The 27,026-nt window shown below is 48.0% G+C and overlaps 3 protein-coding genes across 3 annotated transcripts; all 3 read left to right on the top strand.

Moving 5' to 3' along the window:
• The first annotated feature begins 566 nt into the window (after nt 1-566).
• Nucleotides 567-8,097, top strand: Atp6ap1 (ATPase H+ transporting accessory protein 1). The gene is made up of 10 exons (XM_055591841.1): nt 567-774; nt 1,077-1,203; nt 3,669-3,743; nt 3,989-4,182; nt 4,749-4,789; nt 5,341-5,426; nt 5,793-6,031; nt 6,627-6,674; nt 6,763-6,991; nt 7,202-8,097. The coding sequence occupies exons 1-10, from the start codon at nt 635-637 to the stop codon at nt 7,409-7,411; spliced, it is 1,389 nt and encodes a 462-aa protein (XP_055447816.1). The 5' UTR covers nt 567-634; the 3' UTR covers nt 7,412-8,097.
• A 543-nt stretch (nt 8,098-8,640) lies between these two features.
• On the top strand, nt 8,641-15,386 carry Gdi1 (GDP dissociation inhibitor 1). The gene is made up of 11 exons (XM_055591844.1): nt 8,641-8,793; nt 9,951-10,058; nt 10,209-10,308; nt 10,458-10,592; nt 10,987-11,185; nt 11,445-11,576; nt 12,401-12,500; nt 13,487-13,658; nt 13,921-14,065; nt 14,180-14,234; nt 14,325-15,386. Exons 1-11 carry the CDS (start codon nt 8,749-8,751, stop codon nt 14,475-14,477), a joined length of 1,344 nt encoding a protein of 447 aa, XP_055447819.1. The 5' UTR covers nt 8,641-8,748; the 3' UTR covers nt 14,478-15,386.
• A 1,104-nt stretch (nt 15,387-16,490) lies between these two features.
• Nucleotides 16,491-23,420, top strand: Fam50a (family with sequence similarity 50 member A). Its single transcript, XM_055591872.1, has 13 exons — nt 16,491-16,710; nt 17,889-17,973; nt 18,074-18,173; nt 18,659-18,801; nt 20,715-20,791; nt 20,932-20,998; nt 21,423-21,484; nt 21,654-21,730; nt 22,071-22,125; nt 22,306-22,354; nt 22,449-22,519; nt 22,650-22,760; nt 23,223-23,420. Exons 1-13 carry the CDS (start codon nt 16,600-16,602, stop codon nt 23,229-23,231), a joined length of 1,017 nt encoding a protein of 338 aa, XP_055447847.1. The 5' UTR covers nt 16,491-16,599; the 3' UTR covers nt 23,232-23,420.
• The last annotated feature ends 3,606 nt before the right edge of the window (nt 23,421-27,026 follow it).

Genomic DNA, 27,026 nt, shown 5'->3' with positions numbered 1-27,026 from the left:
AAAAGTATTGCTAAGTAAAAAGAGTGTTCTGCTCTGACCATATTACCTGCCTTTTAGTGACAAATGACACTAAAATTGTTATTTATGCTGTCCCTCAGACCTCGCTGTCAGAAGGGAAGGTTTTCCCCTCCTTTCGTATGCTCCATCTGTTCTCTTTTCCAGACCCTCCTCCATCTTGCCCATTTTAAGTACTGGCTGGTGTTCCCCTGATGGTGGGCCCTCTTCTGATTCTAAGGAACTTCAGTTTTTCATTTGTACAAGAGAGAGGATCTATTTTTGGAAAAAAGACTCCTGTATTGCGAGTTTAACAACAACAACAACAAAAAAGACGAAAACAGAAAAAAAGCAGCAAAATAATGAGCATGGGGCTCTATAGAACCACCCTGCCCAGCTAAGCCAGGTAGCAGCCGGTAGCCTAGGTCCCGCCTCCTTTCTCACAAGAAGCGTGCGCGATTGAAGACACGTACAGCCAACCAGCGAGAAGGAGTGGTCATGAGTGCCACGCACTTGGCCCAATCACAGGCGAATGTGGGAGGCCCCCGCCCAGATCTATGGGGGCGGGGCTCGGGCGGAGGTGACGGTCATCTGATCTGCAGCGGCCTTGGAGGCCCAGACACCGAAGACTGAGGCTGTGATGGCGGCAACCGTGGTATCTTGGATACGAATGGGGACACGGCGGTCCCCGGTCCAGTGGCTGCTTCTGTCGTTGGTGGCAGTGGCGGCGGCAGTGGCCGCGGAGCAGCAGGTGCCACTGGTACTGTGGTCGAGTGACCGGTGAGCGTCCCGGGCCAGGTCGGGTCGGCCGGGCCCAGCCCAGCTGAAATGAATCGGGTCAGGTTGGATCCGGGAGGGCCGTGTGGTGCGCCACAATGGATGAATCGCCCTCGCTGAACTCCAGGGCTGTGGTTGGCCAGGGGCTTCGAGGCCCAGATGGAGACTGCCTCTTATTCAGGGGCTTGCTCCCTGACGGCCAACGTCCAAATCTCAGGGACCCGCACGTGAAGCCGGATTCCAATGAGCATAGGATATCAAACAACGAAATCACATCTGACATTTCCTCTTCTGTTAAATTCCAGGGACCTGTGGACTCCTGTGGCCGACACACATGAGGGCCATATCACCAGCGATATGCAGCTTTCTACTTACTTAGACCCTGCGCTGGAGCTGGGCCCCCGCAACGTACTGTTGTTCTTGCAGGACAAGGTGAGCCTGCCCTAGCCTGTTGTCTTTGTTGTCTGAAAGCAGACCCCACTCCACCCCCACTGCTGGTTCTCCAGGTGAAACTGTAGTGACCTTGTCCCACCTGTGGGCAGTTGTGGCTAGATTTTTGGGAAGATTTGTAGAAGCTTCAGTGGGAACAGGTGACTCACAGAAATGTCAGGGACTTGATTTAAGGAAGCAAGAGGTCAAAGATCAGATACCTACCCTAGTACTAAGCATTATTTTCTGTTGTCCTGTAGCATGGTGGGAATTACTACTCAGTTTCACAGTTGAGAAGACTCATTTTGGGGCAAGATCAGTGACTTGCCCAAGGTCATATAGCTAATGGGTAACAGAGTTGTAATTTTTGTCACAGTCACAATCGGAGTAACTGGAAAATGACCCCTTATTTAGCCTGGTATATGCACTGTGCTCAACTGATATTATTATCTTGATTTAACTGCTAAGGAAAGTAATGTTGAAGAGGTAAAATGAGTTGCTGAAGGTCCAGATTTTGAGACACCCCAACACACTGCTTCCAGTGTGGGGGTATCAGACCTGTCCTCCAGTTTTCTGCTGAGCCAACATTCTGTTTTCCTTTCACTTCAGGTGTGTGCACACAGAGCAGGAGTATGGACTATAAAAAGGTTCTAGCATGGCATAAGATTGTTGTTCAGGAGGATATCAAGTCTCTGCTTGTCCCTTCCTCCTTAGTGGCCTGACTGGCTCATTCTGTTTGTGGCCTCCTCTTTTGCTATGTCTGCTGGTGGTAATAATTGTGCTGGTTGATAGTCCTTTCTCTTTTTTTTCCTTGTCATCTCTCTCTGTCTCTCTTTGTCTCTGTCTGTCTCTCTCTTTGTTTTTTTTTTTTTTCCCCCAAAAAAGACGGGGTTTCTTTTTGTAGCCTTGGCTGTCCTGGAACTTGCTCTGTAGTCCAGGATGGCCTCAAACTCACAGAGATCTGCCTGCCTCTGCCTCCCAAGTGCTGGGATTAAAGGTACACACCACCACCACCCTGCTGATAGTTCTTTCAGAAGGTGGTAAATAACAGGTCAGACTGGAACTCAGTCCTACCATTTTTCAGTCTTTGGACACATGGAATAATCTTTGTAAACCATAGTTTCTAGCTGGGTGTTGTGGTGTGGTATGAGTTTGAGGCCAGTCTTGTCTACAGAGTGAGTCCAACACAACCAGGGCTTTTACACAGAGAAACCCTGTCTTGAAAAAAACAAAAACAAACAAGCAAAAACCCTATAGTTTCTACAAGTGCAAAATGAAGATACCTGCCTATACCAAGAGATTGAGAGAAGTAATCTACATAAATCATCCAGTCCCCCAATCTTATGGCATCTCCTTCTTTTGCCAATGTGTTAGGAAGTAGACATTCTTGTGAAATTAACTGGTTAAGAGGAAAATTGGCACATAATATGATATCAGTCCTTTAGTCTAGAGAAGGAAGCAGGCTAAGGCCACACTGTAAGGAAGGACATTGTTTTAGATAACAATGTGATCAGGTAGGGTCTCCTGAGATAACATCTTGTTGGCAGGAGGGAGTCATGTGACTTTTGAGGTGGGGCATTACTGTCAGCAGAACAGGTGTAAAGGCCCTGGGCAGTGGAGTGCTTGCGAGACTGGAGCCTAGTGAGTGATTGAAAGGATAGAAGATGATATGCTAGGTCACCTAGAGATGAAGGAGATGTCACAAGGTGTAAAGTTGGTGACAGTTCTGACAAAGCCTTGCATATGTAGCACAGAGTATAAGATTATAGAAGAAAAGGAGGCTGGGCTTATGTATACGAAACACATATGAGTTTAGGGAGCTGGTTAAGATTTCCTCTGGGCCTAACTGGGAGAAGCTAGAGCAAGTTAGCTGGGGGTTGAGGGGAGAAGGGGTAAAACATTTGTAGATTGTAGAGAGAAGGGCATGATATTGGAGTTACTGGGGTCCTGAGAGCTCAGAAGTCTCAGTTTCCTCCTGTGTTCCAATATCTTTCTCTGTCTTAACTCCTGCCAAAAATGGTGGGGCAAGGACTTTTCTTCCTTTGAAAAAGATCCTGTTCAGACTGAACATAGAGTTTATCCTTTGTTCTGACTTTTACTTCCCTTTTAGGAGGCATGCAGTAAATGTTCTTTGCTGTCCCTCTTCCTCTTTTCTACCTTCCCTCTTCACTTCCTGGTTCATCTTGCTGGCTGACTCTTATTTTATAGGTTATCACAAACCAGCTATCCATAGATCTTCCAACCCTGTGACCACCTTCTATATCTTGTTACCCTGTCCTCAGAGTGCAGAGGAAAAAAGAGTCTTCCATTTACCCCCATCACAAGTGCTGGTGGTTCACTCTTCCCCCCAATGCCAATCTGACTTGTAATGTTTTGTTGGTTGTGAGAATCTCCCCACTCTCTGCCCCATGTCCTGGTTTTTGTTCCTTGCCCAGACTTCTGGGGCATCTCTTTTGCTTCCTTTTTAGCTAAGCATTGAGGATTTCACAGCATACGGTGGTGTGTTTGGAAATAAGCAAGACAGTGCCTTTTCTAACCTGGAGGTAAGAGTCTGATCACAGCTGCAGCCAATTCATTCTGTGCTCTTTCTCCCGGAGACAGAACCAGAGGCTTTGAGGGTAGAGGGCCTGGGATGTGAGTATTAGGGCCTGGAGATGTGGGACGTTTAATTTCTGACCCATTGTGAGATTCCTGTGGGGTATGGTTTTCTAGGCAAGGTTTTTAGGGGTTATTGTTAGGCCCATTGATCTCCAGCTCACTTTACCTTCCACTTCTTCCCTACCATCAGAATGCCCTGGACTTGGCCCCCTCCTCACTGGTGCTTCCTGCAGTGGACTGGTATGCAATCAGCACTCTGACGACCTACCTGCAGGAAAAGCTTGGAGCTAGTCCCCTGCATGTGGATCTAGCTACACTAAAGGAGCTGAAACTCAATGCCAGCCTCCCTGCTTTGCTGCTCATCCGCCTGCCCTACACAGCCAGGTACAGCCTGGGTGGCACAGCCTCCAGCCACTAGCCTTGCAACCTCAGAGAGGGGTAAGGTGCTGGGCTTTGCTGGTAGCAGAGTTCAGTCAAAAAAGACAATATTCCCCTATTCATCACCTTGAGACTTCCAGAAAGTTTCTTGTATGTCTAGAAGAGACAGAACGGGCTTCCTGTTAGGCTGTGACTTACAAGTATCCACTACTAAGTTAGGCCTTTTGGGCCTCCAGAAATGAGACAAACAATGCCTCTACTTGTAGAAAACCTCTTCACCACCGAGGCCATTTTTTATAGAACGGTGGACATACCTGCAAAGTGGGGAAAGGGGAATGGGATTCCAGGCAGGGGTACTGAAGCAAGTAGAGGTGCAGGGGGTAGCTGCTGAGCTGAGCTTCTACATGACTGTGAGAGCAGCAGCTGAAGTGCACAGTGCTTGCTGAAGTGGGCCTAGTGGGCAATGAGATGTTGGAAGGGGTAAGAGAAAGGTAGTGAATTTCAGAGAACTGCTCCAAGCAAGGGTCTTGAAAACAGAGCAACCTGCCGGCCTCTAACTTTCTTATCCACAGCTCCGGTCTGATGGCGCCCAGGGAGGTCCTCACAGGCAACGGTGAGTGTCCTCATCTTGCCTTTGGGCCAGGAAAATAGAACCACTTTCTCCTACTACAAGGCAGCCTCCTGTTTCTCATACCTGGCTATGCTCTTCTGTAGCCAGTCCCATCAGACATAGATGTTCAAGTGTGTTATGACCCCCTGTTCAAGAGCCCCGAAATCTAGTTTCTGTATAGGTCTAACGAGTCTCTGGCTTTAATAGACCAGTAACAGTATCAGAAGCAATTAGGAGGACTTCTCTTTGTGGTAAAGGATACTCCATCTGAATGGAAAGGGACTTGAGTAGATATGGAGTTCTCTGTATCGCTATAAATTTCTTTTACTTAGGTTAGCTTGGCATTAGGAAGCCAATGATTGAGGCCACAAATGTCCCCTGAGAGACTGGTAGAAGGGATAGGAGAATAAATGGCTGTTTTTTAGGGGTCCTCAGTGGAAACTAACAACACTGAATTCCCATGGTCTAGAAGGTCTCTAAAGTAAACACTGGGTAGTATTTCTTTCAGCAGGCTACCTGGTGACTTGGTTCTCTGCTCTTCTGTCACTCTTCAGATGAGGTCATTGGACAGGTACTAAGCACACTCAAGTCTGAAGACGTCCCTTACACAGCAGCTCTTACTGCAGTCCGCCCTTCTAGAGTATGTATTCTTCTAGCAGGTGCCCTGGGGAAGGGGGGTATGAGGCAACATGTTGACTGTGCCTGGAGATGGATGGGTATGTTACATGCAAACCTCCCAGGAGCCTCCAGCTTGTGGGAATTAATAGGCAGGGGATTGTTTCCTCCATCCCTGGTGTCTTTTTTTTTTTTCTATCTTGCTTGTGATTAATTTGAGCAGTGTTCATTCATACTTGCTGCAAGTGATCATAAGTTTAGGGAGAGGGACTATCAGGGCTGGGGACTTTCAGATGGTATACAGGGTACCTAGTGGGGAGGGAGACCATTACAGTGGATTAGGCTTTGTTTTTAGGGCTGTTGAGAGAAGGCTTGTTGGATGTTTCTGCAGGTGGCCCGTGACATAGGCATGGTGGCTGGAAGCCTAGGTCGCCAGCTGCTTCAGACTCAGGTGGCATCACCTGCAATCCATCCTCCTGTGAGTTACAATGACACTGCCCCAAGGATCCTGTTCTGGGCACAAAACTTCTCTGTAGCATACAAAGACGAATGGAAAGACTTGACCTCCCTCACATTTGGTGTGGAGAATCTTAACTTGACTGGCTCCTCCTGGAACAACTCCTTTGCCATGTAAGGGTAATAGGCAGGGAAGGAAGGACTATGCTATCAACACATGGCCTTCCTGCCACTGTGAGCCCAGTACAGGGCAAGGATATGGGATTAAGTGTATATATGCTGGGGGTGAAGAAGGTCTTTGTGTGGTATATTCACCAATTAGATGGATATAGTATTACAGGATGATGTTGCTGGGAGGTTACTGGAGAAGGAGCCTCTCAGGAGTTTCTATTAGTTCAACCCCTGGGACTACATGTGGGCAAGTACCAGACCAACTGCTAAAATCAGTTCTAGGCCTCCTATCCCTGAAATCTCAGGAGGCAACTGAATGACCTCAAGAAGGGTTTGAAAGAAGGAAGCCCAGGGACACAGGAGAACCAGAGGAAGGAATTTTAAGTTGGAGATGTGAGACCTAAGTGCTGTCCCCCAACTGCTCCTGAATTGGTTATGACTAGAGCCTTATTTTTTTTCCATCTGTTAAATGGGGGGACACTATTGAGAGGTGGCTGTAAAGATGGACCTAGGGCAGCTCAGGTTAGAGTTAACTGGATGAGGACCTTGCTCAGGGTGCTTCTAGAGCCTAACAGCACCCCTCTGCCTTGTCCCACAGGCTTTCGTTGACCTATGAAGCACTCTTTGGCACAGCAGTGACAATCAAGTAAGTTCTGGTGGCTGAAATGTGTCTGGGCTGGTATGTTTCCACTCTGTTCTGTTCATCTGACATCTCTGTTACCCTCACCTTTCAGGTTCATTCTGGTTAGTCAGTTCTACCCAGTGTCTGCCCGATACTGGTTTACCATGGAACGACTTGAAATCCACAGCAATGGCTCTGTTGCCCTTTTCAATGTTTCCCAAGTCACAGGACCCAGCATCTATTCTTTCCACTGTGAATATGTCAGCAGTCTGAGCAAGAAAGGCAGTCTTCTTGTGACTAACGTGCCCTCACCCTGGCAGATGACTCTTCATGACTTCCAGGTATTGGAAGGAGGATGGGTCCCAAGCTGGTGGTAGTAGGGGGAAGGAAGAAAGGCCCAGAGAATCTCAGTATGGCTTGAGCATATAGCTGAGAGTTTCATCCTTGTGCTGTCTCTAGAGGTATAGACTGTTCACTGATTCCAGAATCCCAGCCTTTCCTGTCTACAGAACCTGGTGGTCCCATCTGATCCATGTCTATGTGTCTCCTAGATCCAGGCCTTCAATGTGACGGGCGAACGGTTCTCCTATGCTAGCGACTGTGCTGGCTTCTTCTCTCCAGGCATCTGGATGGGGCTGCTCACCTCCCTCTTCATGCTTTTCATCTTCACCTATGGCCTCCACATGATACTCAGCCTAAAGACCATGGATCGCTTTGATGACCACAAGACCCCCACCATCACTTTGACCCAGATAGTGTGACCTGTACCAGGGAGCGATTGAGGGAGTGTTGGTGTCTAGGTTGTTAAGTTTCCATCTTGTGGCACAGTGGATGGAAGGGTTTGTCCTCTTCCTACTATAGCATGAGCACTACACTACCCTCAGCTTGTCTTGCTTCCTCATTATTCTGCTGAGGGACTTCCCTGGGGCTATCTCCCATGTCTACTAACAAAGTGTATTCTTCATAGATATTAGACAAATCTTCCAGGCTCCGTCATCATGAGGGGAAGGGACATTTATTCTAGGGTCCCCTTTTTCCCCTTTCTCCTTATTTATTCTTCCCCCTTTGCTATTATCCCTTGCTGTTTATAGTGCTTTTTATGTAGTAACTGCTCACTCCCCAAGCTTTATGGAGCTTCCAGCAACAGCCATAAACTTGAGGTTCCTTGAGTTTGAAAGGTGTGGAAAAGCTACTTAACTGTCCAGCTTGGCTGGGTTTTTTTGTTTTTTTTTGGGGGGGGGGGCTGTTGTGTTAAGAATGAGCAGTGCACTGGGGTTTATTTATGTGGCATGAGAAGGAAGAGACTGCCAAGAGATCTGGTGAGCAGAGGCTGCTCACTGGGTTTCTGACTTGTTCCCACTAGATTGCCTGTCAAGTGCCGGGCTCAGGGGTGGGTCAGGGGGTGCACTGTTTTCTTCCTAATAAAATAAAGATGTGTTGCCATTTGTTGGGCCTCCTGTCACTTATTTCTGCACTGGACTGTAGATTTGTTCTTGAATGAGGGGGAAGAAGTGCTCAGATGGAGTCATGTCAGGCAGAAGGTGAGAGGGGGAAGGGTTGGAGGTTCTTCAACAAGCTGATACTCTTGAGTTCAGCCTGTTAATTTCTCCTGTCCCTGAGAGGAATCCTGACAATGGCAGCTCTCTCAGTGATACTGCTAGCTGCAAGACACACCGCAGGGCCTTGACGTTTGTCCCAAGGGGCGGTACAGGAACGCCCGGGTAAGGGGGGGTGGGGGGCGAGGCGGAGCGAGGCGCCTTCGGCTCCCGCGCAAGGATCCTTCCCAGGACGCAGCACCAGCCGGTGAGGCACCCCGCCCCGTATTTCTCTGGACTCGCGAGGAGCCACGTTACCCCTACAGTGGCTTTGGTGCTGCAGCCTAGAAGCAGGAAGCCCTCTAGAAAACAAGCGAGGAAAACGGTGGCTTTGGTTGAAGGGGGGCGGGAGGAGGGTGAGGGACTCTTTGACGCCGCGGAGGAGTCGGGAGGCGACTAATAGCCGCCATCTTTGGTTCAGTGCGGTGGTAGCAGCAGCGGCAGAGGCTACTGTGGTGAAGGAGGAGGAGGAGCCGAGCGGGCGCTGTTTCCAAGGCCTGACCATGGACGAGGAATACGATGTGATTGTGCTGGGGACAGGTCTCACCGTAAGTGCCACCTTAGGTGCTCATAGCCTTGCACCATGCCTCCCCCCCCCCCCCCCCCCCCCCCCCCCCCCCCCCCCCCGCTCCGCAGTGATGCTGAGTCCGGAGTATCCACCCCATCCTTCCATCATTGCGTTTCTGGCTCCGGTACTGGAAAAGGCAATCCCATGCCCACCCCACTACCTCACCCCTGGATGTCAATTGAGCTGCCACGTTCCCAACTCCCCGTAGAGGGCCCTCCTTCAGCTTTTATCCCCGCACCTTAGATCTTAACGCCCAGACCCTTCTCATCTTCCTTGTGTCACTGAGGTGAAAAACTCACCGCCCCCCCTCCCCCGCACACACTGGACCCGTTGCACCCAGCCCCCACTCTTTGCCTGCAATCATCACCTGCTCGAAACCTTGATTAGCATCCCTTACCATCTTGTGGTAATCATTTTAGGGCATGGAGTAAGAAGATAGGGGTATGGGGACTTTCTAAGGGTGGGCCCTCATCCTGCTTTTCTGTCTATTGGGAGATGAAAGGGAACCCAGGGAATGTTCCAGAAGCAGCAGCAGTGGGGGGTAGTGACCACATTCCCTCTACCTCAACTCGATTTCCCATGGTGACCTCAGGCTGAATATATCCTCAGCCTTTGTCCTTGGACTGGTGACAGTGACTGGTGAGGGTGTTTTGTCTTTTCCCCTTCCTCTAAATCTTTTTGCTTTGATCCCTGAGTCTAGACCTGTGGGATAGGGCCAGAAGGGTCAGGGGCTCCTGCCTTTTGAAGGAGGAGCAGGGTGGGGCCTGAGATTTCAAGGACTGGCCTTTCAAGGGCCTTTGAATTGGTTCTTCTCTAGACTCATTGTCTTACCTTTTTGTGGGCTCAGAGCATGTAGATACTTCTTTCGCTTGTTGGGGCTAGAGGACTGTCCTTGGGTCTGCTGGAAGCTCTGCTTCCCCAAACCTCCTTTAATGCTCTAGTAGTTCACTGTTTTGCCCAGCAGGGCTATAAAAGAAACATCTCATGAAGCCATCTTCCCCCTACCCAGTTGAAGGCACTGCAAAGAGCTAGGGCTTTGCATTATGCAATTTTTGGTGGGTATGAGGCAGGGACAAATCAGGGATGCAGGTTGGAAGGCAGATGGGAGGATAGCTGCAAATACCACCCCTCCCCCAGGAGTGCATCCTGTCTGGCATCATGTCTGTGAATGGAAAGAAGGTGTTGCACATGGACCGAAACCCCTACTATGGTGGTGAGAGCTCTTCCATCACACCCTTGGAGGAGGTAAGGCTTCTTGGACCTGAGATTAGACTTAGACCCCTTCTTAGTCTCTAATGTAAGGGTGTGGGGGCGAAGTAGTTCCCAGGTCCCGGGCAGGAGAGTGGGAAAAGGGGTGGTCCTTGGCATTTTTCTTTCTTTTTGTCCTGCTTACAGCTGTATAAGCGCTTTCAGTTACTGGAAGGACCCCCTGAATCAATGGGCCGGGGCCGAGACTGGAATGTCGACTTGATCCCCAAATTCCTCATGGCTAATGGTGAGGGAGATTAAGAAGATACTGTATATGGTGAATGAGGGGGTGGAATTGAGAAGAGGGGTGGGTCAAGTTCCATAATAAGGTCAGTCAGAGTACTGAGAACTATTAAAGGGAACCCTACTAATGTCCCTTGCCCACTCTGGACACAGGTCAGCTGGTAAAGATGCTCCTGTATACAGAAGTAACTCGTTATCTGGACTTCAAGGTGGTAGAAGGCAGCTTTGTGTACAAGGGGGGCAAGATCTACAAAGTGCCATCCACTGAGACTGAGGCCTTGGCTTCTAGTGAGTATGAGTCCCCTTAACTAGGGAGTAATGGGGCAGGAGGAGGCAGACTATTCTTAGGACAGTTAGGCAAAAGGTTTCCCTTTGCCTAAGCCTAATCTTACCTGCATGTAGTCTTAGAGGCCCCTTGCTTTGTAGTGTCTTTATTGGACCGCTAACCATCCTGGCAAATTGCTAGAGAGAAAGCTCACAGAGGAGGATTCCTTTATGGTAAAGGGCCTGCTTGACCTCTATAAGAGGTGGGAGAGCCTCTTCCTTCCTACAAATAGGAAAACTGAAGCCAAGAAGGGTGGGGCAGTGTTACAGAGTTCTGGTGGAAAGGGTTCTGCTCTGGTGGAAAGAGAAGTTTTATGTCCCAGTAATGCAAAGGATCTTCTCTGTACCTCTCCTTCAGATCTGATGGGCATGTTTGAAAAACGGCGCTTCCGAAAATTCTTGGTGTTTGTGGCAAACTTTGATGAGAATGATCCCAAAACCTTTGAGGGTGTCGACCCCCAGACCACCAGCATGCGTGATGTCTACCGGAAGTTTGACCTGGGCCAAGATGTGATTGACTTCACTGGCCACGCCTTGGCGCTCTACCGCACTGATGAGTGAGGGGAAAGCTGGCTGGTGGTGGGAGCCCCTTGTCTGGCTCACATCTTGCCCTCCCCACACCTACCTATTGTATCTACTGCCTTCCCTGCATGACCTCTGTGCTAAGCTACAGGCTTACCTGTTGCATTTCCATCCCTCTCCATTTGACCCACATCTTTGCCAGGTCACAAAGGGTGGTGGGAAGGCTGGGTGGTGTCTTTGCAAGTGAACAAAGCTGCTGCTATCAAAGCATCTTTCCTGGTTCTTGTTCCCCAGCTACCTGGATCAGCCTTGTCTTGAGACTATTAACCGCATCAAGTTGTACAGTGAGTCCCTGGCCCGGTACGGCAAGAGCCCATATTTGTACCCACTCTACGGCCTGGGTGAGCTACCCCAGGGCTTTGCAAGGTGAGGGTCTGTCTTTTTTTTTTTTTTTTTCTGCTGGTATTACTGGGTAAGACTAGGGTCAAGAATGGAAATTACCGCCTTGAACATTTTTGTGTCTTTTACTTTTCCATCTAATTTTCATGTACATTGCTCCATCCCTGGATAATGGGGGCACAACCCTAGTGCATTAAAATGCAGAGTAGAGGCTGGAGAGATGGCTCAGCAGATAAGAGCATTTGTTTTCACAGAGGACCCAGGTTCAATTCCAGTACCCACATGGTGGTTTATAACTATCCATAACTCCAGTTTTAGGAAATCTAGAACCCTCATCTTACCTCCACAGGTAAAAGACATGCATGTGGTGTACAGGCATACATGTCAACAAAGCAGTCATAGATAAAATAATAAATATAAAAATTTTATGTTAAAAGTAAATGAAATGCAAAATAAAGGACCAGGTCACCATGAGCATAGCTTTCCCAGCTCCTGGTAGTGCCAGGACTAAGTCTAGGATCCCAGATCCTTGAGTCTGGGTTTCCCTGTGGACTGTCTCTTTTCCAGAGAGTTTTTTTTTTTAGTTTGTACTCCAGGACCATTTCTATGTGGAGCTATTCCTTCATGCTACCCTCATTGACCCTTTATAGAATAGAATATTCTGGATAGAAAAAGAAAGAAAAGAGAGTCAAGATGGGCGTTAAGTTCATGACAGGGACACCTGACACATTTGGGGTTGAGCTCTGTCTACCTGGGTAGTTTTCTCTACCTCACTAGTAGGTGGGGAGAATACAGTGTAATTGGTTCCCATTCTCATGAGAAGACTTCTCCATCATTTTTTAAAACTATAGATTGAGTGCCATCTATGGGGGAACATATATGCTGAACAAACCTGTGGATGATATCATCATGGAGAATGGCAAGGTGGTTGGTGTGAAGTCTGAGGGAGAGGTAAGCCTGCCCTGTGCATTCTGTGTTACCATGGTTTGGGTAAGATTTGGTCTTTTTCAGGGCTTAAGGAATGTAGTGTTATTACTGGTGAGTTTGCTGCTGCTTAACCCTGAGAACTTTATAGCTAAGGACTAGGTGGTCAGTAAAAGTCTTCATAGCGGGAGCTGGAGAGATGGCTCAGAGGTTAAGAGCACTGGCTGCTCTTCTAGAGGTCATGAGTTCAATTCCCACCAACAACAGGGTGGCTCATAACCAACTATAGTGAGATCTGGGGTCCTCTTTTGGTGTGCAGGTGTACATGCAGACAACATTGTGTACACAATAAATAAATCTTTGAAAAAAAAGTCTACGTAGCTCTTCCTGTGAAATATCCTTCAAATTGCCAGGTGTGGTGGCACACACCTATAATCCCAGTACTCAGGAGGCAGAGGCAGATGGATGTAAGTATCCTTCAGAAGTGTGTCTGTAGTCCTGAAAGCATTCTTTTGGAAAGGGTGCCATGTATCCCAGGCTGGTCTCAAATAGTGTATATAACTGAGGATGAACTCGTAATTCTTGTGCTTTCACCTTCCTAATGCTGGGTTATAGGTATGTGTCAAGATACCTGATTTATGCATTGCTGGGAATCTAACTCATAGCTTTATGTATGATAGGCAAGCACTCTACCAACTGAGATACATGCCTAGTTCCCCACCCTCTAAAACCATCCTTCAGCCTGGTGTGGTGGGGCATGAGCACTGAGGGGGCTGACGGAAGATCTTGAGTTTGGGCCAAACAATCTTAAACAAAAACTTCACAACAATTGTATTTGTGATCATTGTATTTCAGCAGTAGGGTCACCTCTCTGAGCTTCAAGGAAGGGGTTATGTGCTACAGGAAGGATAGTGGTAACAGCTCAGAGTTGTCCAGCTATACTTTTGGCTCAGCTTAACACTACAGAGCAAAGGGTGATCTGACAGGTGCAGAACTTTCTGGTACTTTCACAGGTGGCTCGCTGCAAGCAGCTGATCTGTGATCCCAGCTACATCCCAGACCGTGTACGAAAGGCTGGCCAGGTTATTCGCATCATCTGTATTCTCAGCCACCCCATCAAAAACACCAATGATGCCAATTCCTGCCAAATTATTATCCCTCAGAACCAGGTCAACAGGAAGTCAGGTAGGCCAGGTCACAAGGGACTCCCTTCTGTTGCTTTGCCCCTCTTCTTTCACTAGAAGTCCAAGATGTTGTGACATTTTGTCACAGGATATACCTGGGGATTGGATGGCCTGAACTCTTCCCTTTTTCATCAGAATGTTGTCTGCATGTTGGGCTGGGGTGGGGGTGCAAATGATTCAGATTACTGTCCAGTTCCTAGGAACTACGCTTTTGTGTGGCCATTTTCTTTGGCACATGTTAACCAAGTGTTTCTTGTGGTCAGATATCTACGTGTGCATGATCTCCTATGCACACAATGTGGCTGCACAGGGCAAATACATTGCCATTGCCAGCACCACCGTAGAGACTGCCGATCCGGAAAAAGAGGTTGAGCCTGCATTGGAGCTGTTGGAACCCATTGACCAGAAGTGAGGGGCTGAGCCAAACATGATGGGGAGGCTGGATTGAAGACCAGGAAAGAGCAAGGCCCATTATGAGACTTTTTTCTTTTTCCTTTCTCCTTTCTTCCATTTGCCCTTCAGGTTTGTGGCTATCAGTGATTTGTATGAGCCCATTGATGATGGTTCTGACAGTCAGGTAAGCCAGTCCCAGTCAGCCCTGGTTCTTGTTGTTCACCCAAGATCCTCTGCCTAACTTCCCAGAGCTGTGCGGTTCTGCCTATTTCAGGTGTTCTGCTCCTGCTCCTATGATGCCACCACACACTTTGAGACCACCTGCAATGACATCAAAGATATCTACAAACGCATGGCTGGTTCAGCCTTTGATTTTGAGAACATGAAGCGCAAACAGAATGATGTCTTTGGAGAGGCTGATCAGTGATTGCTGATTCCCCTCCTCCAGCCCCTGCTCCCCTCATCCCAACTTGTGTGTCCTTCTCTAGGGCAGGGGAGATTGTATGGTTGGGCACCCCTCTTTCCAGCATCTTCTGCTTCCCCCACCACATTCCAGTCACCCACCTCATTGATTTGATTCACTGACCAAATCCTTAACCTTAGCGATGGTCTGGGTGATGGGAGTTGCATAGTATCCTCTTTCTTGGCCTAACCTTGTTCTAGGAAAAGAGGATTCCTCCCCCCACCCTCTGTGTGTGTGTGTAACGTGTGTATGTACGTGTGTGTGTGTGTGTGTGTGTGTGTGTGTGTGTGTGTGTGTGTGTGTATACAAACCCCTGCCCCCAATTCTGCTGTTTGGAAGGAGTGGAGGAAAAGCTGAATCTACCCCCAACTGCTCTTACTCCCAATGTAGTGGCCTTTGGAGATACCCAATCTCCTCCCCCAACTCTTTCTGTGTTGGAGATAAGGGACCTTCCCAGCACAAAATTGCATTCCTCCTCCCCCTTATAATTTATTCTAATTTATTAACTTTGTCCTACCTATCTGAGCCCTCAGCCTTTCTGTGTAGAGTGAGCTCACCTGGCCTCTCCTATCCTCAGCAAAGCCTAGGGTGGGGTAAGGTTTAGGTGTGACCACCCCCTCTGGAGGTTGATTTGTTTTGAATTTGTGTGTGTGTGTGTGTGTGTGTGTGTGTGTTGTGTTCTCTGAGAAAAAGTAATGTGAGCAAAGCGGAAGGAGGTGGGAAAGTGGATCCAAACCCCATTGTGCCCTGCCCCATGCATTTTCCTTTAGTGGTGGGAAACCCTTATCTTGCAAAGTGAATGTGCCCCCTTCCCCAACCTCTAGTGTATTTCACAGAAAACAAAAATCTCCCAATAAAACTGTTGAAAACTGAGTCTGGATATTTAGGTTCTTTGCACAAAAGTTGGGTTGTTGGCAGGACTGGGGCAACTTAGGTTCTGGAATTAGAACTCCTCAATGGTCAAGGCAGGTGAAGTTGTCAGCTGGGGTTGAGTAGGGTTATTGATAACTAGTGGTTTCTAAGTCAGAAGGCAGCTAGGTATGGAGCTTTGAGCTAATGGCCATTCTGGGCTCTCTGAGGCAGAATAGCACAGGTGAGATGGTTCAATGGGTAAAGGCACTTCCCAGGTAACCTTGAGTTTGATCTTTGGAGCCCGTCCCGTGTAAAGGTGGAAGGAGAAAACCGATTCCACAGTATGACCTCTACACCTATTCCATGGCTTCTGCAAACATACACACACATACATACACACATTAAAATTTTTATGTGTATGGGTGTTTTGCCTAGGTGAATGCACACCACTTGCATATCTGCTGCCTGCAAAGGCCAGTTGGATCTCCAGGGACTGGAGTTAAAGTCAGTTGTGAGCTGCTATGTAGGTGCTGGGACGCAAACCTAAGTCCTTCAGAAGATTATACAGTACCCATCCATCACTGCCTGAACCACCTCTTCAGCCTCACAAATATTTAAGAGGAGAGGAGATCAGGAACCAGTCTCAGTCCTGGGGAAGCAAAGAGACCCAGACCTAGCCTTGGGTGATATTAAAAGTCTAAGCAGTTAAATAGTGTGTGACTAAGCAGCACAAAAAGCCTCAGAAAGAAGGGGAATACATGACTACGAGATGTGGCTTGAAAGAGCTCCATCAGCCAAGTCAGGGAAACACTGCACTCAGTCTTGGGGCCAACAGGAGGAAGTCAGGGGGACTGGAGGCCCAGGTTAAGATAGCAGTTAACTTTGAGGAAGCTAGAGCAACCAGCTCCTTGTCACAAAAGGGCCAGCAGAACGGACTTGGGACTTTTCAAGACTCAGTGAGGGATGGATGCAACCTCCTGTGGGGCAGGGCGAGGTGCAATCACGTGCCAGAGTCGAGGACGTAGGGCAGGGCCGGCGTCCGCACGTTCCCTGGTGGCTGACGTCACGTATCAGCTGACTAAACTGCCGCCGTCGCGGTAGCCGTCAGGACTCCCCCAAGGTCGTCGCTGCCGCCGCTGCCGCCGCTGCCGCTGCCGCTGCCGCCGCCACCGCCGCCGCCACCGTCGCCGCCACCGTCACCGCCGCCGCCGCCGCCGCCGCCGCCACCGCTACCATGGCTCAGTACAAAGGCGCCGCAAGTGAGGCAGGCCGCGCCATGCACCTGATGAAGAAGAGGGAGAAGCAGCGTGAGCAAATGGAGCAGATGAAGCAGAGGATTGCAGAGGTGTGGGCCAGGCCGGGGCGCCTCAGAGCATGCGCTCCGCGCGGGCCCCCTGGCGGTCTCTTGCTACTTGTCTCTGGGAGATTCCAATGGTGGGCTAGGAGTGCCCGAAGGGCGGGCTCCGCGTTGGGAGTGGGACTCACTTTTGCATCTCTGGATGGTGATGGAAGTCAGCCAAGACAGTCTAATCTGTAAAATGGACTCAAGTGTTGGGCCATGTCAGAGATTGGGACCCCAGCTTGTGAAAACTTCCAGCAGAAGGTAGCCACAGTTAGTGAATCTTGGTGTCGATGTTGGGCAAGACTCCCCGGCACTCCTAAGTACAGAGTTTCATAGTTCATGTTCCCATTCTTCCAGTACATACTGGGAAGAACTCGCCTCCTGTGAAGAGGCTCATGGGTGTGACACTCAGGCTCATTCCGGAGCCTTTAGCATCCCAGAATACTAGCACTTCCCTCAGGGCTTCTTCAGTTAGCAGTCACTGGATTCAGGTACCATCTAGGAGACCTCAACTTGGTCCTTTGGGAAAGACTCTTGAGAAGATCAGGGCCTTAGCTCTCCAGGTGAGACCTTCCTATCTAGAGAAGTGAGAAGCCAAACCCCAAAACCAGTCTTCAGATGGAGGTATTATCAACCCTCACTCATGCTTGTCCTCCAGCTCCGACCCCATTGCTTCAGTGACAGCTGGAAGTATAGCTCTGCTGGCTACTCATTTGGAGGCCTTGGTTAGAGGGACCTACCTGGCTGGTCTGAAGAACAGTGGCCTTTTGGAAAACTGCTGAAATCATCCTGGGCCAAAAGGGAGGAAAATTTGGGCGTAGGGGGTGTTTTTGATTCCTTTCCAGAAATCTCATAGCTTGGGGTCTCAGGAGCTTCAGCTTAAAGGCTGGGTAGAAAAAAGGCCCAAGGTGCAGTAGGGTGATGGTAATAGACTACTGAGGGGGTGCTGATCTCCAGCAGCAGACCTGACTGGGACCTGAGCAGTTCAAAGATGCCAAGGAAAGAACCTCCTTTGGCTCCTTTAGCCTTCCTAGCTTCGTGGACCCTTCTACCCAGAAAAGGAAGGGTATGTGTGTCTCTTCTACAATCATACCGTAGAATGTCCAGGCACAGATCTAGGACCCCCAGCCACTCTCAGTGGAGTGGTAGATGGTCCTCACTGATGTGTCCCTTTCCTGCAGGAGAACATAATGAAATCCAACATTGACAAGAAATTCTCCGCACACTATGATGCTGTGGAAGCAGAGCTCAAGTCCAGTACTGTGGGTAAGCAGGACACACATACTACATTTTTCCAGACCCAGGGGCTACTCCTTTGCTGGCCCTTGGTGACCAGCCTTTCCTTCCATGTCTCTTTGCCTTACAGGTCTTGTGACCCTGAATGACATGAAGGCCAAGCAGGAGGCATTGGTGAAGGAACGAGAGAAGCAGCTGGCAAAAAAGGAGCAGTCAAAGGAGCTACAGCTGTGGGTCCCCCATCCTCTCTTAGCAGCCCTCCCCTTACAGTGCAGCTTAGTGCTTGGGAACTCCTGGGGGTGGGTCAGGCTGTTCCCATTCCATAGGGAGAACCCATTTTCTGCTTTGGGAGCAGTTGTGGTATCTATTGAGCTCCACACTGGTTCTCACTTTCCAGGTTTATCTTTCTTTCTGTTCCTCTGTAAAGGTGGTGAGTCCTTTCTGAGCCCTTTCTTTTTACTGGGTGCCTGAACAGCCTGCATTGTCCCTATTCCTCTCTGTCCTATGACCCCTGTGCCTTTTATGCTTGGTGTGTCATAATCAGAGCCCTGCCCTTGAGCTTGAAGCAAACTAGGGCAAGTAGAATCCCTTTGGGGTGCTGGGGAGATCCAGCCTGTGCTGAGTGTACTCCATGCTAGGCACAAAGTGGCTCTGGGTCAGGGAAGGGGCCTCAGGGCAGGAACATGGGGCATGATGGCCACCCATGCCTTGGTAGGAAGCTAGAGAAGCTGCGAGAGAAGGAGCGCAAGAAGGAGGCCAAGCGGAAGATCTCTAGCCTGTCCTTCACCTTGGAGGAAGAAGAGGGAGGTGAAGAGGAGGAAGAGGTGGCCATGTATGAGGAGGAACTGGAAAGGGAAGGTGAGGGCACTGCCCGCCAGAGCTCTGTCTTGGCATTTGGGCTGATATTTGGGCTGGCAAAGGAAGAAACACACTCATTTTTTCTTTAGCCTCAGTCACCTACTGGCTTATGGTCTCCAGTTTGACTCTGGGAAGGAGAAGGAGTCAGAACTGAGGTAGCAACATTTTTTTAAAGCTAAAGAATGGTCTATTGTCAGGAGTAACTGAGTCAGAGCTAGGCCAATAGCCCCTGTACAGGAATCACTACTGTGAAACGTTATCAAAGTACTACTAGTGCTTGGTCTGAAAGGATATAGAAGGTGTCCTTTGGAGCACACAGGACAAACTGAGGAGGAGAGAATGTAATCTAGACTAGGCTTGCCTGCTAAAACTTTCTGAAATAATGGGAATGAATGTTGGTGAATACACTGCCAGGTATAGTAACTGCTCACTACAGGTGGCCATTGGGCACTGATTGTGACTGATAAATTTGATCTATATCTGATGAAATCTTGTGCCTCCCAAGTACAGCCCTCTGTATGCACAACTGCTTTGTGCTTGACCAGGCCACAGGCTCATAATGGGCTGAAGACACTCAGGATTGCTGCTTTCCCTGGAGTCCAGCGGGAATTGATATATCACTATGAGGAAAGAGTCACATGGGGATAGTTCGGTTGGGCGTAAAGGATGAATATTTCATTAGCTACAGAGATAGAAGGAGGTAGGAAGAATAGATAATGAAGTGAAACAGTTGTACTGAAGTAACAGGACAAAGGATGTATTTGATGACTTGGAATAAGTTAGGTTATAGCTGTCATCTTAGCCATGTGGGTCCCCCTCCTCTGGTTGTCTTCTGCTGCTGTAATTTTTTTTTAATTTCTTTTATTGAAACAGGGTCTGATGTAGGCAAGGCTGGCCTTGAACTGATCATTCTGATTTTTCCTCAATACTAAGATTATAAGTGACTACCACACTGGGCCCTTCCATTATAACTTTAGCAGTATGTTTAACCCAACTGTATATGAAATAGTCATATTACACCCTGTTTAGCTAGGTATACATTCACTGGTGCTCAGGGTTTTATGTAGCAAGTCGTGTTTTGTTGTTGTTTTGCTTTTTTACTTGATTTGTTTGGAGACAGGGTCTTATGTAGTTCAGGCTGGCCTTGATAGTCAGCTTGCCTCCACTTTAGTAGCTGTTGTAGATTGCACAGGCTAGTGGAAAGGTTGTTAACCTCACTATGTATCACTTTTTTTTTCAGATAATCTCATTATATATCCTAGGCTAGCCTAACAAATTACACTGCTCTTGCCTTAGCCTTCTGAGTGCTAGGATTACAGGTGTGTGCCACCACACCTAGTTCACTGGGGTTTTGAAAAGCACAACTTGGTGGGTTTTCACCTTCCATCTGGAGATTTCATTTTGGGATCTTAACATAGGACCTGGGCATCCAGTGCCCTCCTATCTATTTTTTTTTTTCTTTCAGTTTATGCTTGTTAGTTATCTAGGTTAGTAGGAATTTTTTTTTTCTTTTGGTCTTCTTTCTTTTAAAGACAGGGTTTCACTGTGGTTGTGGCATGTCTGGCATTCACTGTGTACACCGAACTGCACTTAAACTCAGATCCAGTTGCCTATCTTCTTCAAAGTGCTGGGATTAATGGTATATGCTACCGTGACCGTACCACTAAGTCAGTAGTTCTTAAAGCATGCTCCAAGGGTCTGAGAGACCTTACAGAGGTCCATGAAATCAAAGTCATTTTCAGACCAGGCATGGTGGTACATACCTTTGATCTTAGCACTTGAGAGGCGGAGGCAGGCTGCTCTACATAGAGAGTTTTCAGGCCACTCAGGGCTACATAAATGGGACGCTTGTCTGAAAACAAACCCACAGAATCATTTTCTGAAAAAGATGTCATTTATCTTGTTTGCTCTAGAGATCACCACAAAGAAAAAGAAATTGGGAAAGAACCCTGATGTGGACACAAGCTTCTTACCTGACCGGGACCGGGAGGTAAAAACTTCATGACAATGGTGCTGAGTTTGGTGTTGATCATGAACTTGGCCTTGATAGACACTCTGGCCCAGGAGGGCTTGATGCTGTCTTTAGAACAGCCCTGAACTTTATCCTTTCTTCATTTTTTTTTTCCTCAGGAGGAGGAGAATCGGCTTCGGGAAGAGCTGCGTCAGGAGTGGGAAGCCAAACAGGAGAAAATCAAGAGTGAGTGCTATAGCTAGATACAGTGGCCTGTCACCTAGTACTGTGGAGACTGAGGCAAGAGGATTTGAAGTTCAAGGTCATCTTTAGGTACATAGCTAGTGTGAATCCAGCGTTGGCTACATGAAACCCAAATGTGTGGTCCATTGTTGGGGTAGTAAGAAAATAGGACTAAGGCCCAAACAGCTTTCTTGCAAATATTAACCTTGGCTATGTACCCAAGGGAACTCTGAGCATGGGTCTGAAGATCAAGAGGCAGCTCTTGGTTTTTCAAGACAGGGCTTCTCTGTGTAGTTCTACCTGTTCTAGAACTTAGTCTATAGACCAGGCTGGCCTCAAACTCAGAGATCCTCTTGCTTCTGCCTCCCGGGTGCTGTGATTAAAAGTGTGTGCCCCCACCCACTAGCTGGCTAACTGTTCTTTGTAGGTGAAGAGATTGAAATCACCTTTAGTTACTGGGATGGCTCTGGGCATCGGCGCACAGTTAAGGTAGGCAATGGAAGGGCTCCATTGGCTTGAATTCTCTGGAGAGTAGCTGATGGTGTCAGCTTGGGAAACCTTGGGGTCAGCAGGGTCGGTCTTTGTCTTCTTCGGAACATGTCTTCAGGCCGTTGTCTTTTTCCTTCCCGACTGAATGTACGCCCGCCCGCTTTGGCAGATGAAAAAGGGCAACACTGTGCAGCAGTTTCTGCAGAGAGCACTTGAGATCTTGCGCAAAGACTTCAGTGAGCTCAGGTGAGTGCACCATGCACTGTGTGTGCCTGTGCTGGGAGTCTGTGATGAGCCTGCCCTCTTGCTGACTGCTTCACTGCTGGGCACTGTGCTCCTCAAAGAGGAAAGCTGTGCTCTTCTTTTTTTTCTTACCTTCCTGCTGCAGAGAACTTAGGGTGAAAGAACCCTGCCTTGGTGATACGGTCTAGAAGTGAAAGGCACTGGGACTCCCATCCCAGCTTCACTAAACAACACAGCTTCCCTCAAACTTTTAAGACTTAAAGGACAGTAGCCACCACTTCCTGGCCCCTTATGCCAAGTCTTCTGAATTCTAGTTGCTCACTCCCTCCTATCTCTCCCTCAGGTCAGCAGGGGTGGAGCAGCTTATGTACATCAAGGAGGATTTAATCATCCCCCATGTGAGTCCCTTCAACCTTGGGTCCTGCACGCTGTGGTTTCCTAGGAGAGTCACCATACTGCTGTGCACTCTTCCAGGGCTGGTGGATGCAGTGGTGCCTGCAGGTAGGGGGTGTGGGGAGTAGCGGGTGATAGAGCCCCGGACGGATTATCAAGCTGGCCTTTCCACCCTCTGCTCCTAGCATCACAGCTTCTATGACTTCATTGTCACTAAGGCACGAGGAAAAAGTGGTGAGTGATTCTGGCCTAATTCACCCTATAACTTGCTCCAGTATATTGGGAAGGGCAGTAGCATGGCCTTGGGATAACTGTTTCTGTCCTCCAGGGCCACTCTTCAACTTTGATGTTCATGATGATGTACGACTGCTCAGTGATGCCACTGTAGAGAAGGATGAGGTATGATAGTGCCAGGGCACTGGGCAGGCAAAGGTGCCCCCGAGCCTGTTAGGAGGATTATCTTTGAGGAAAAGTCACAAGAAGGCAAGTTCAGGTAGGATGGCCCTGAATAATAGCTTTCATTCCTCAGTCACATGCAGGCAAAGTGGTACTGAGGAGCTGGTATGAGAAGAACAAGCACATCTTTCCTGCCAGTCGCTGGGAGCCCTACGACCCAGAGAAGAAATGGGACAAGTACACGGTAAGGGAGCAGGAAAGGCAGGCAGAAAAGTTAGGTCCTGGGAGCACACTCCTTGGTGGTCCCGCTGCTGGACTGAGCAGCTCAAACTCAGAGAGTGGGAGTCATCCAGGCTCTCACTGTCCATGCAACCATCCTATAAGGAAACCAAAGATAACTAATCTGACATGGTAGCACATACCTATTATCCCACCACTTAGAAAAGCTGAGGCAAGAAGAGTACAAGTTCCCACCTACCTAGGCTATATAGCAAGACCCCTCTTTCTCTCTCTCTCTCTCTCTCTCTCTCTCTCTCTCTCTCACACACACACACAGACATGCAGAGAGAGAGATTGAGACAAGGGGAGGGCCAGAGAGAGAAAGAAAGAGAGATGAGGGGAGGGGAGGGCCTGACATATGAGCTTGTTCCTGCTTATTTCCTGGCTTTCATTTCTTGTCCCATGTGTCCCCCTTTTCTTGTACCAGATCCGGTGAGCATCGAGAAGTGGGCATGATCTTGTCTCTCGCCAGTGTGGCCCCCATGTCTCCAGGGCTCCAGGTGCCTAGATTCCCTAGGATCATGTGAGAGCACTCTGGAAAGATGGTAGTTGCTATTTCCTGGCCTGATGTTGCAATTACTGCTTTTCTCTTTTACAATAAAAAAGTTCACATGTTGGAGCTGGAGTGCCTGCATTGTAAGAACTTGCACTTTATTTTATAGCATTTGTATGTGTGTGTGCACTTGTATGCATGTACGTGTGTGTGCGTGCATGTGTGCACGCGTGCATGTATGTATGTATGTATGTATGTATGTATGTATGTGCAGTCATATGAAGACCAGAAGACAACCCTGGATATCATTCTATTGTCCAGCTTTTTTCTTTTATCTTTTTTTTTTTTTTTTTGAGATCTGTCACTGGCCTGAAGCTTGCCAAGTACACTAGGCTGGAGATTAACATATTTCATGTTTGCAAGGCAAACGACTTTACCAACTGTGCTCTCTCCCGAGCTGTAAACCATTTTTTATTGAAATAAAATTTATGTAATATTTTGGTTATTTTGCCAGGTGTGTGGTGTACACCTATAATTCTAGCACTTGGGGATTAGAAGCAGGGAGATCATGAGTTTTATTTTTTATTTTTATTTTTGTTCTTTTGTTTGTTTGTTTGTTTTTGAGACAGGGTTTCTCTGTAGCTCTGGCTGTCCTGGACTCACTTTGTAGACTTGGCTGGCCTCAAACTCACAGAGATCTGTCTGTTTCTGCTTCCCTGAGTGATGGGATTAAAGGCATTGGCCACCACACCAAGCTGAAATCATGAGTTTAAGATTAGCCTGGGTTGTGCAGCAAGTTCTAGGCCAGCCTGAGTTCAGAGTAAGATCCTGTGTCAACATCTTCCACAGACCACACCAAAGGATTCTTCATTTCACTTGTTCATTTTACTTATTTATTGAGACAGGTTCTGTCTACGTAGCCCTGTCTGTGCTAGAATTAACTCTTTAGACCAGGCTGGCCTTGAACTCAGAGATCCACCTGCCTCTGCTGGGATTAAAGGCGTGCACCACCATCACTACCTGTCTGTACTGTTCTTGAATTTGGGGACAAATCCTCAGGCTTGGACAGGGCTCTGGAGTGGGAAGGGAGTACTTCCTTAAGCCTCCTTCCCAGGTCCTTGGGTCTTCTAGCTAGTTGCCTCTTCCATGGGGGCCTGCCCAAGCAACCTTCCCAGCTCCTCTCACCAGCACTTGTGGCTGCTATGGGAGTCTTGAAGTCATTGTTCAATTGCCACATCCGTGCCTACCCTGTTCATTCTGAATGGGAACTAGTCACTGTTACAGCCTCAGGGCAGGATTGGCAGTGTTTCAGCCTTCAGTACCAGTGACTCTGCCATCTCGATGGACATCTCTCTTGAGTGCCACTTGGGTAAGTGAGACAGGCTGGGCTGCTTGGATAGTGGGGCAGGTGAGCTGAGATTCCCATCCTTGTTTGAGGCCAGGTGCTTCTCTGTACCATGGAGAGTACTTTGCTTTCCTGCAAGTGTAAATATCTGATGGTGCTATGTAGTGAGCTTTTCTATGGTTGGAGTAGGAGCTCTTAAGTTCTTGACCCTGTGCCTATAGTAGAGACATCTGAGATTACTTGGAGAAGTGTAGAGTAGGTCAAGGGTACCTTGGGAGCACATTGAAGAAGATAGTTAGACTTTATTTTTTACTCCAGATGTATGCTACTGGGAGCCCTGGATGGGAATTGTCTCCCCAATCTACATTTTGAGAAGCCATCAGAAAAGAAGGCACTGTGGAAAAAGAGTCATCTCTCTGCTCTCTTATCCATGTATTAGTGTCTCAGATCCCCCTCTAGCTCCTGAGCTCCCTGAACTCTACATTTATAGGGCTCTGAGGCCCAAGAGACTCAGCCTGGCTAGTTCATACCTAGGTAGAAGCTACCTCCAGTCCTGCATCTCCTGAAAAAGGAACTCCTTGAAGCTGAATCCTGAGCTTTCACAGGGAAGGATTTATTTCCTAGAAACAACCCCAAGTACCTGGGAAGTCCTTAGAGTCAAGACTAAGGAAAGGGTCTGTCAGGAAAAGAGAGCCATTTTTTTGTTTGTTTTTGTTTTATTTTTGAGACAGTCTTTGTGGTAGCCCTGGCTATCCTGGAACTTGCCATGTATACTAGGGTGGCCTCAGACTCACACAGAGCCACCTGTCTCTGCTTCCTGAGTGCTGGGATTAAAGACATACCAACATCCCTAGCTGGAAAGGTCACATTCTTGTGGTCAATGAAGACACAAAAGGCTATGCCGTGATGGAACATAGGATCCTTTTTTCTGTAGTATTGGGCTGTATTAGTTACACTTCTTGTTGCAATAAAATACCCAACAGAAACTGTTAAGGAAGAAAGTGAGGCTGGAGAGATGGCTTTGTGGTTTTAAGAGCACTGGCCGTTCTTCCAAAGGAAGACACAAATGGCAGCTCACAACTATCTATGACTCTAGTTCCAGGGGATACAACACTCACACAGACATACATGCAGGCAAAACACCAATCCACATAAAGTTTTTTAAAAAGGGAAAATGTTTATTTTAGCTCACAGTTTTGGTACAGTCTACTATGGCAGAGAAAGCATGGTGGCAGGATGATGGAAGACACTGCTATTAAACTCACAGTCCACCATGTCCGGATAGCTCTCTCAGCTCAGTGGAAAATGGAGGACTCCCTTTTTTAGGGGGTCTTCCTCTTCTCTCTGCTTATCTGGAGAGCATCTCTAGGCGAAGATACCTGACCATATACGGAGCATGTTCCTGCATAAGAGCAATGTGACTCAATGCAGGAGTCCTGCTCCTGTGCCTGCTCATACAATAATTATGTACTATGTTCTGATCAATTAGCCTTTCCTGTCCTATAGTAATTAGGTAGTGTTATGACCAATCAGTCCTTCCCACCTGTAACCCTAAGAACCTTTATATATCTCACCCTTGAAACAGCAAAATCAGCTGCCTCTCTGAATCTGATATCAGAGGTCTTGTCCGTTGTCCTCATGGGCTGTCCAAATCTCATTTATCACTTCTGTTCCCTTTATCCTCATGGGCCCATCGGCCAGTGACCCCTGGGGGAAGGGTAGACCACAGCAGGAGCTTGAGGTCACATTGCATCTACAGTCTGGAAGCAGGAAGAGGTGAAAGCAGGTACTCAACTTAGTTTCTTCTTTTATTCATTCTAAGACTCTGGTCTATAGGTGCTACCTATACCCACAGAGAGGGTTTTCTACATCAATTAACTCAAGCTAGAAACTCCCACACAGATGCATCCAGAGGTTGGTCTTCTCATGAGTCTAGAATCTAGATTCTAGATCCTGTCAAGTTGACATTAATCATCATAGAGGCCAAGCTGGAAGAGTAGAACTAGAGGGGTCAATTCCTAAAATCCCTGTGTGGCTACTGGGGTTTAACTGTTTCTGCATGGACCTAATTCTAGGAGGTTGGTACTACCCTGAGGAGAGTTAATTAGGTGTGATCCAGACTCAGAGACACTTGGGAGGTTCTGAGATGAATGTAGAATTCAGAACTGAGAATATAGGACTACAGAGAGTAGAGTTGCTGCCAGCAGATGCCATTCAGTGTTCTGGAAATTCATGAATTCACAAAGGAACAGATGTCTAGGTGTGGGCTGTGCAAAGAGGTAGTACAGTGAGAAGGAAAATATTGGTCTCCTGCTTGCCTAGATGTCATTCTTGTTTTTCTTTCTTCATTTTCTTTTCTATTTTCATTTGTAGTACTGGAGGTACTTTGAGAG

The sequence above is a fragment of the Psammomys obesus genome, unplaced genomic scaffold (assembly GCF_907164565.1).
Source record: "Psammomys obesus unplaced genomic scaffold, mPsaObe1.curated_primary_1811, whole genome shotgun sequence".
NCBI lineage: Eukaryota > Metazoa > Chordata > Mammalia > Rodentia > Muridae > Psammomys > Psammomys obesus.
This window is presented reverse-complemented; position numbering and strand designations above follow the sequence as displayed.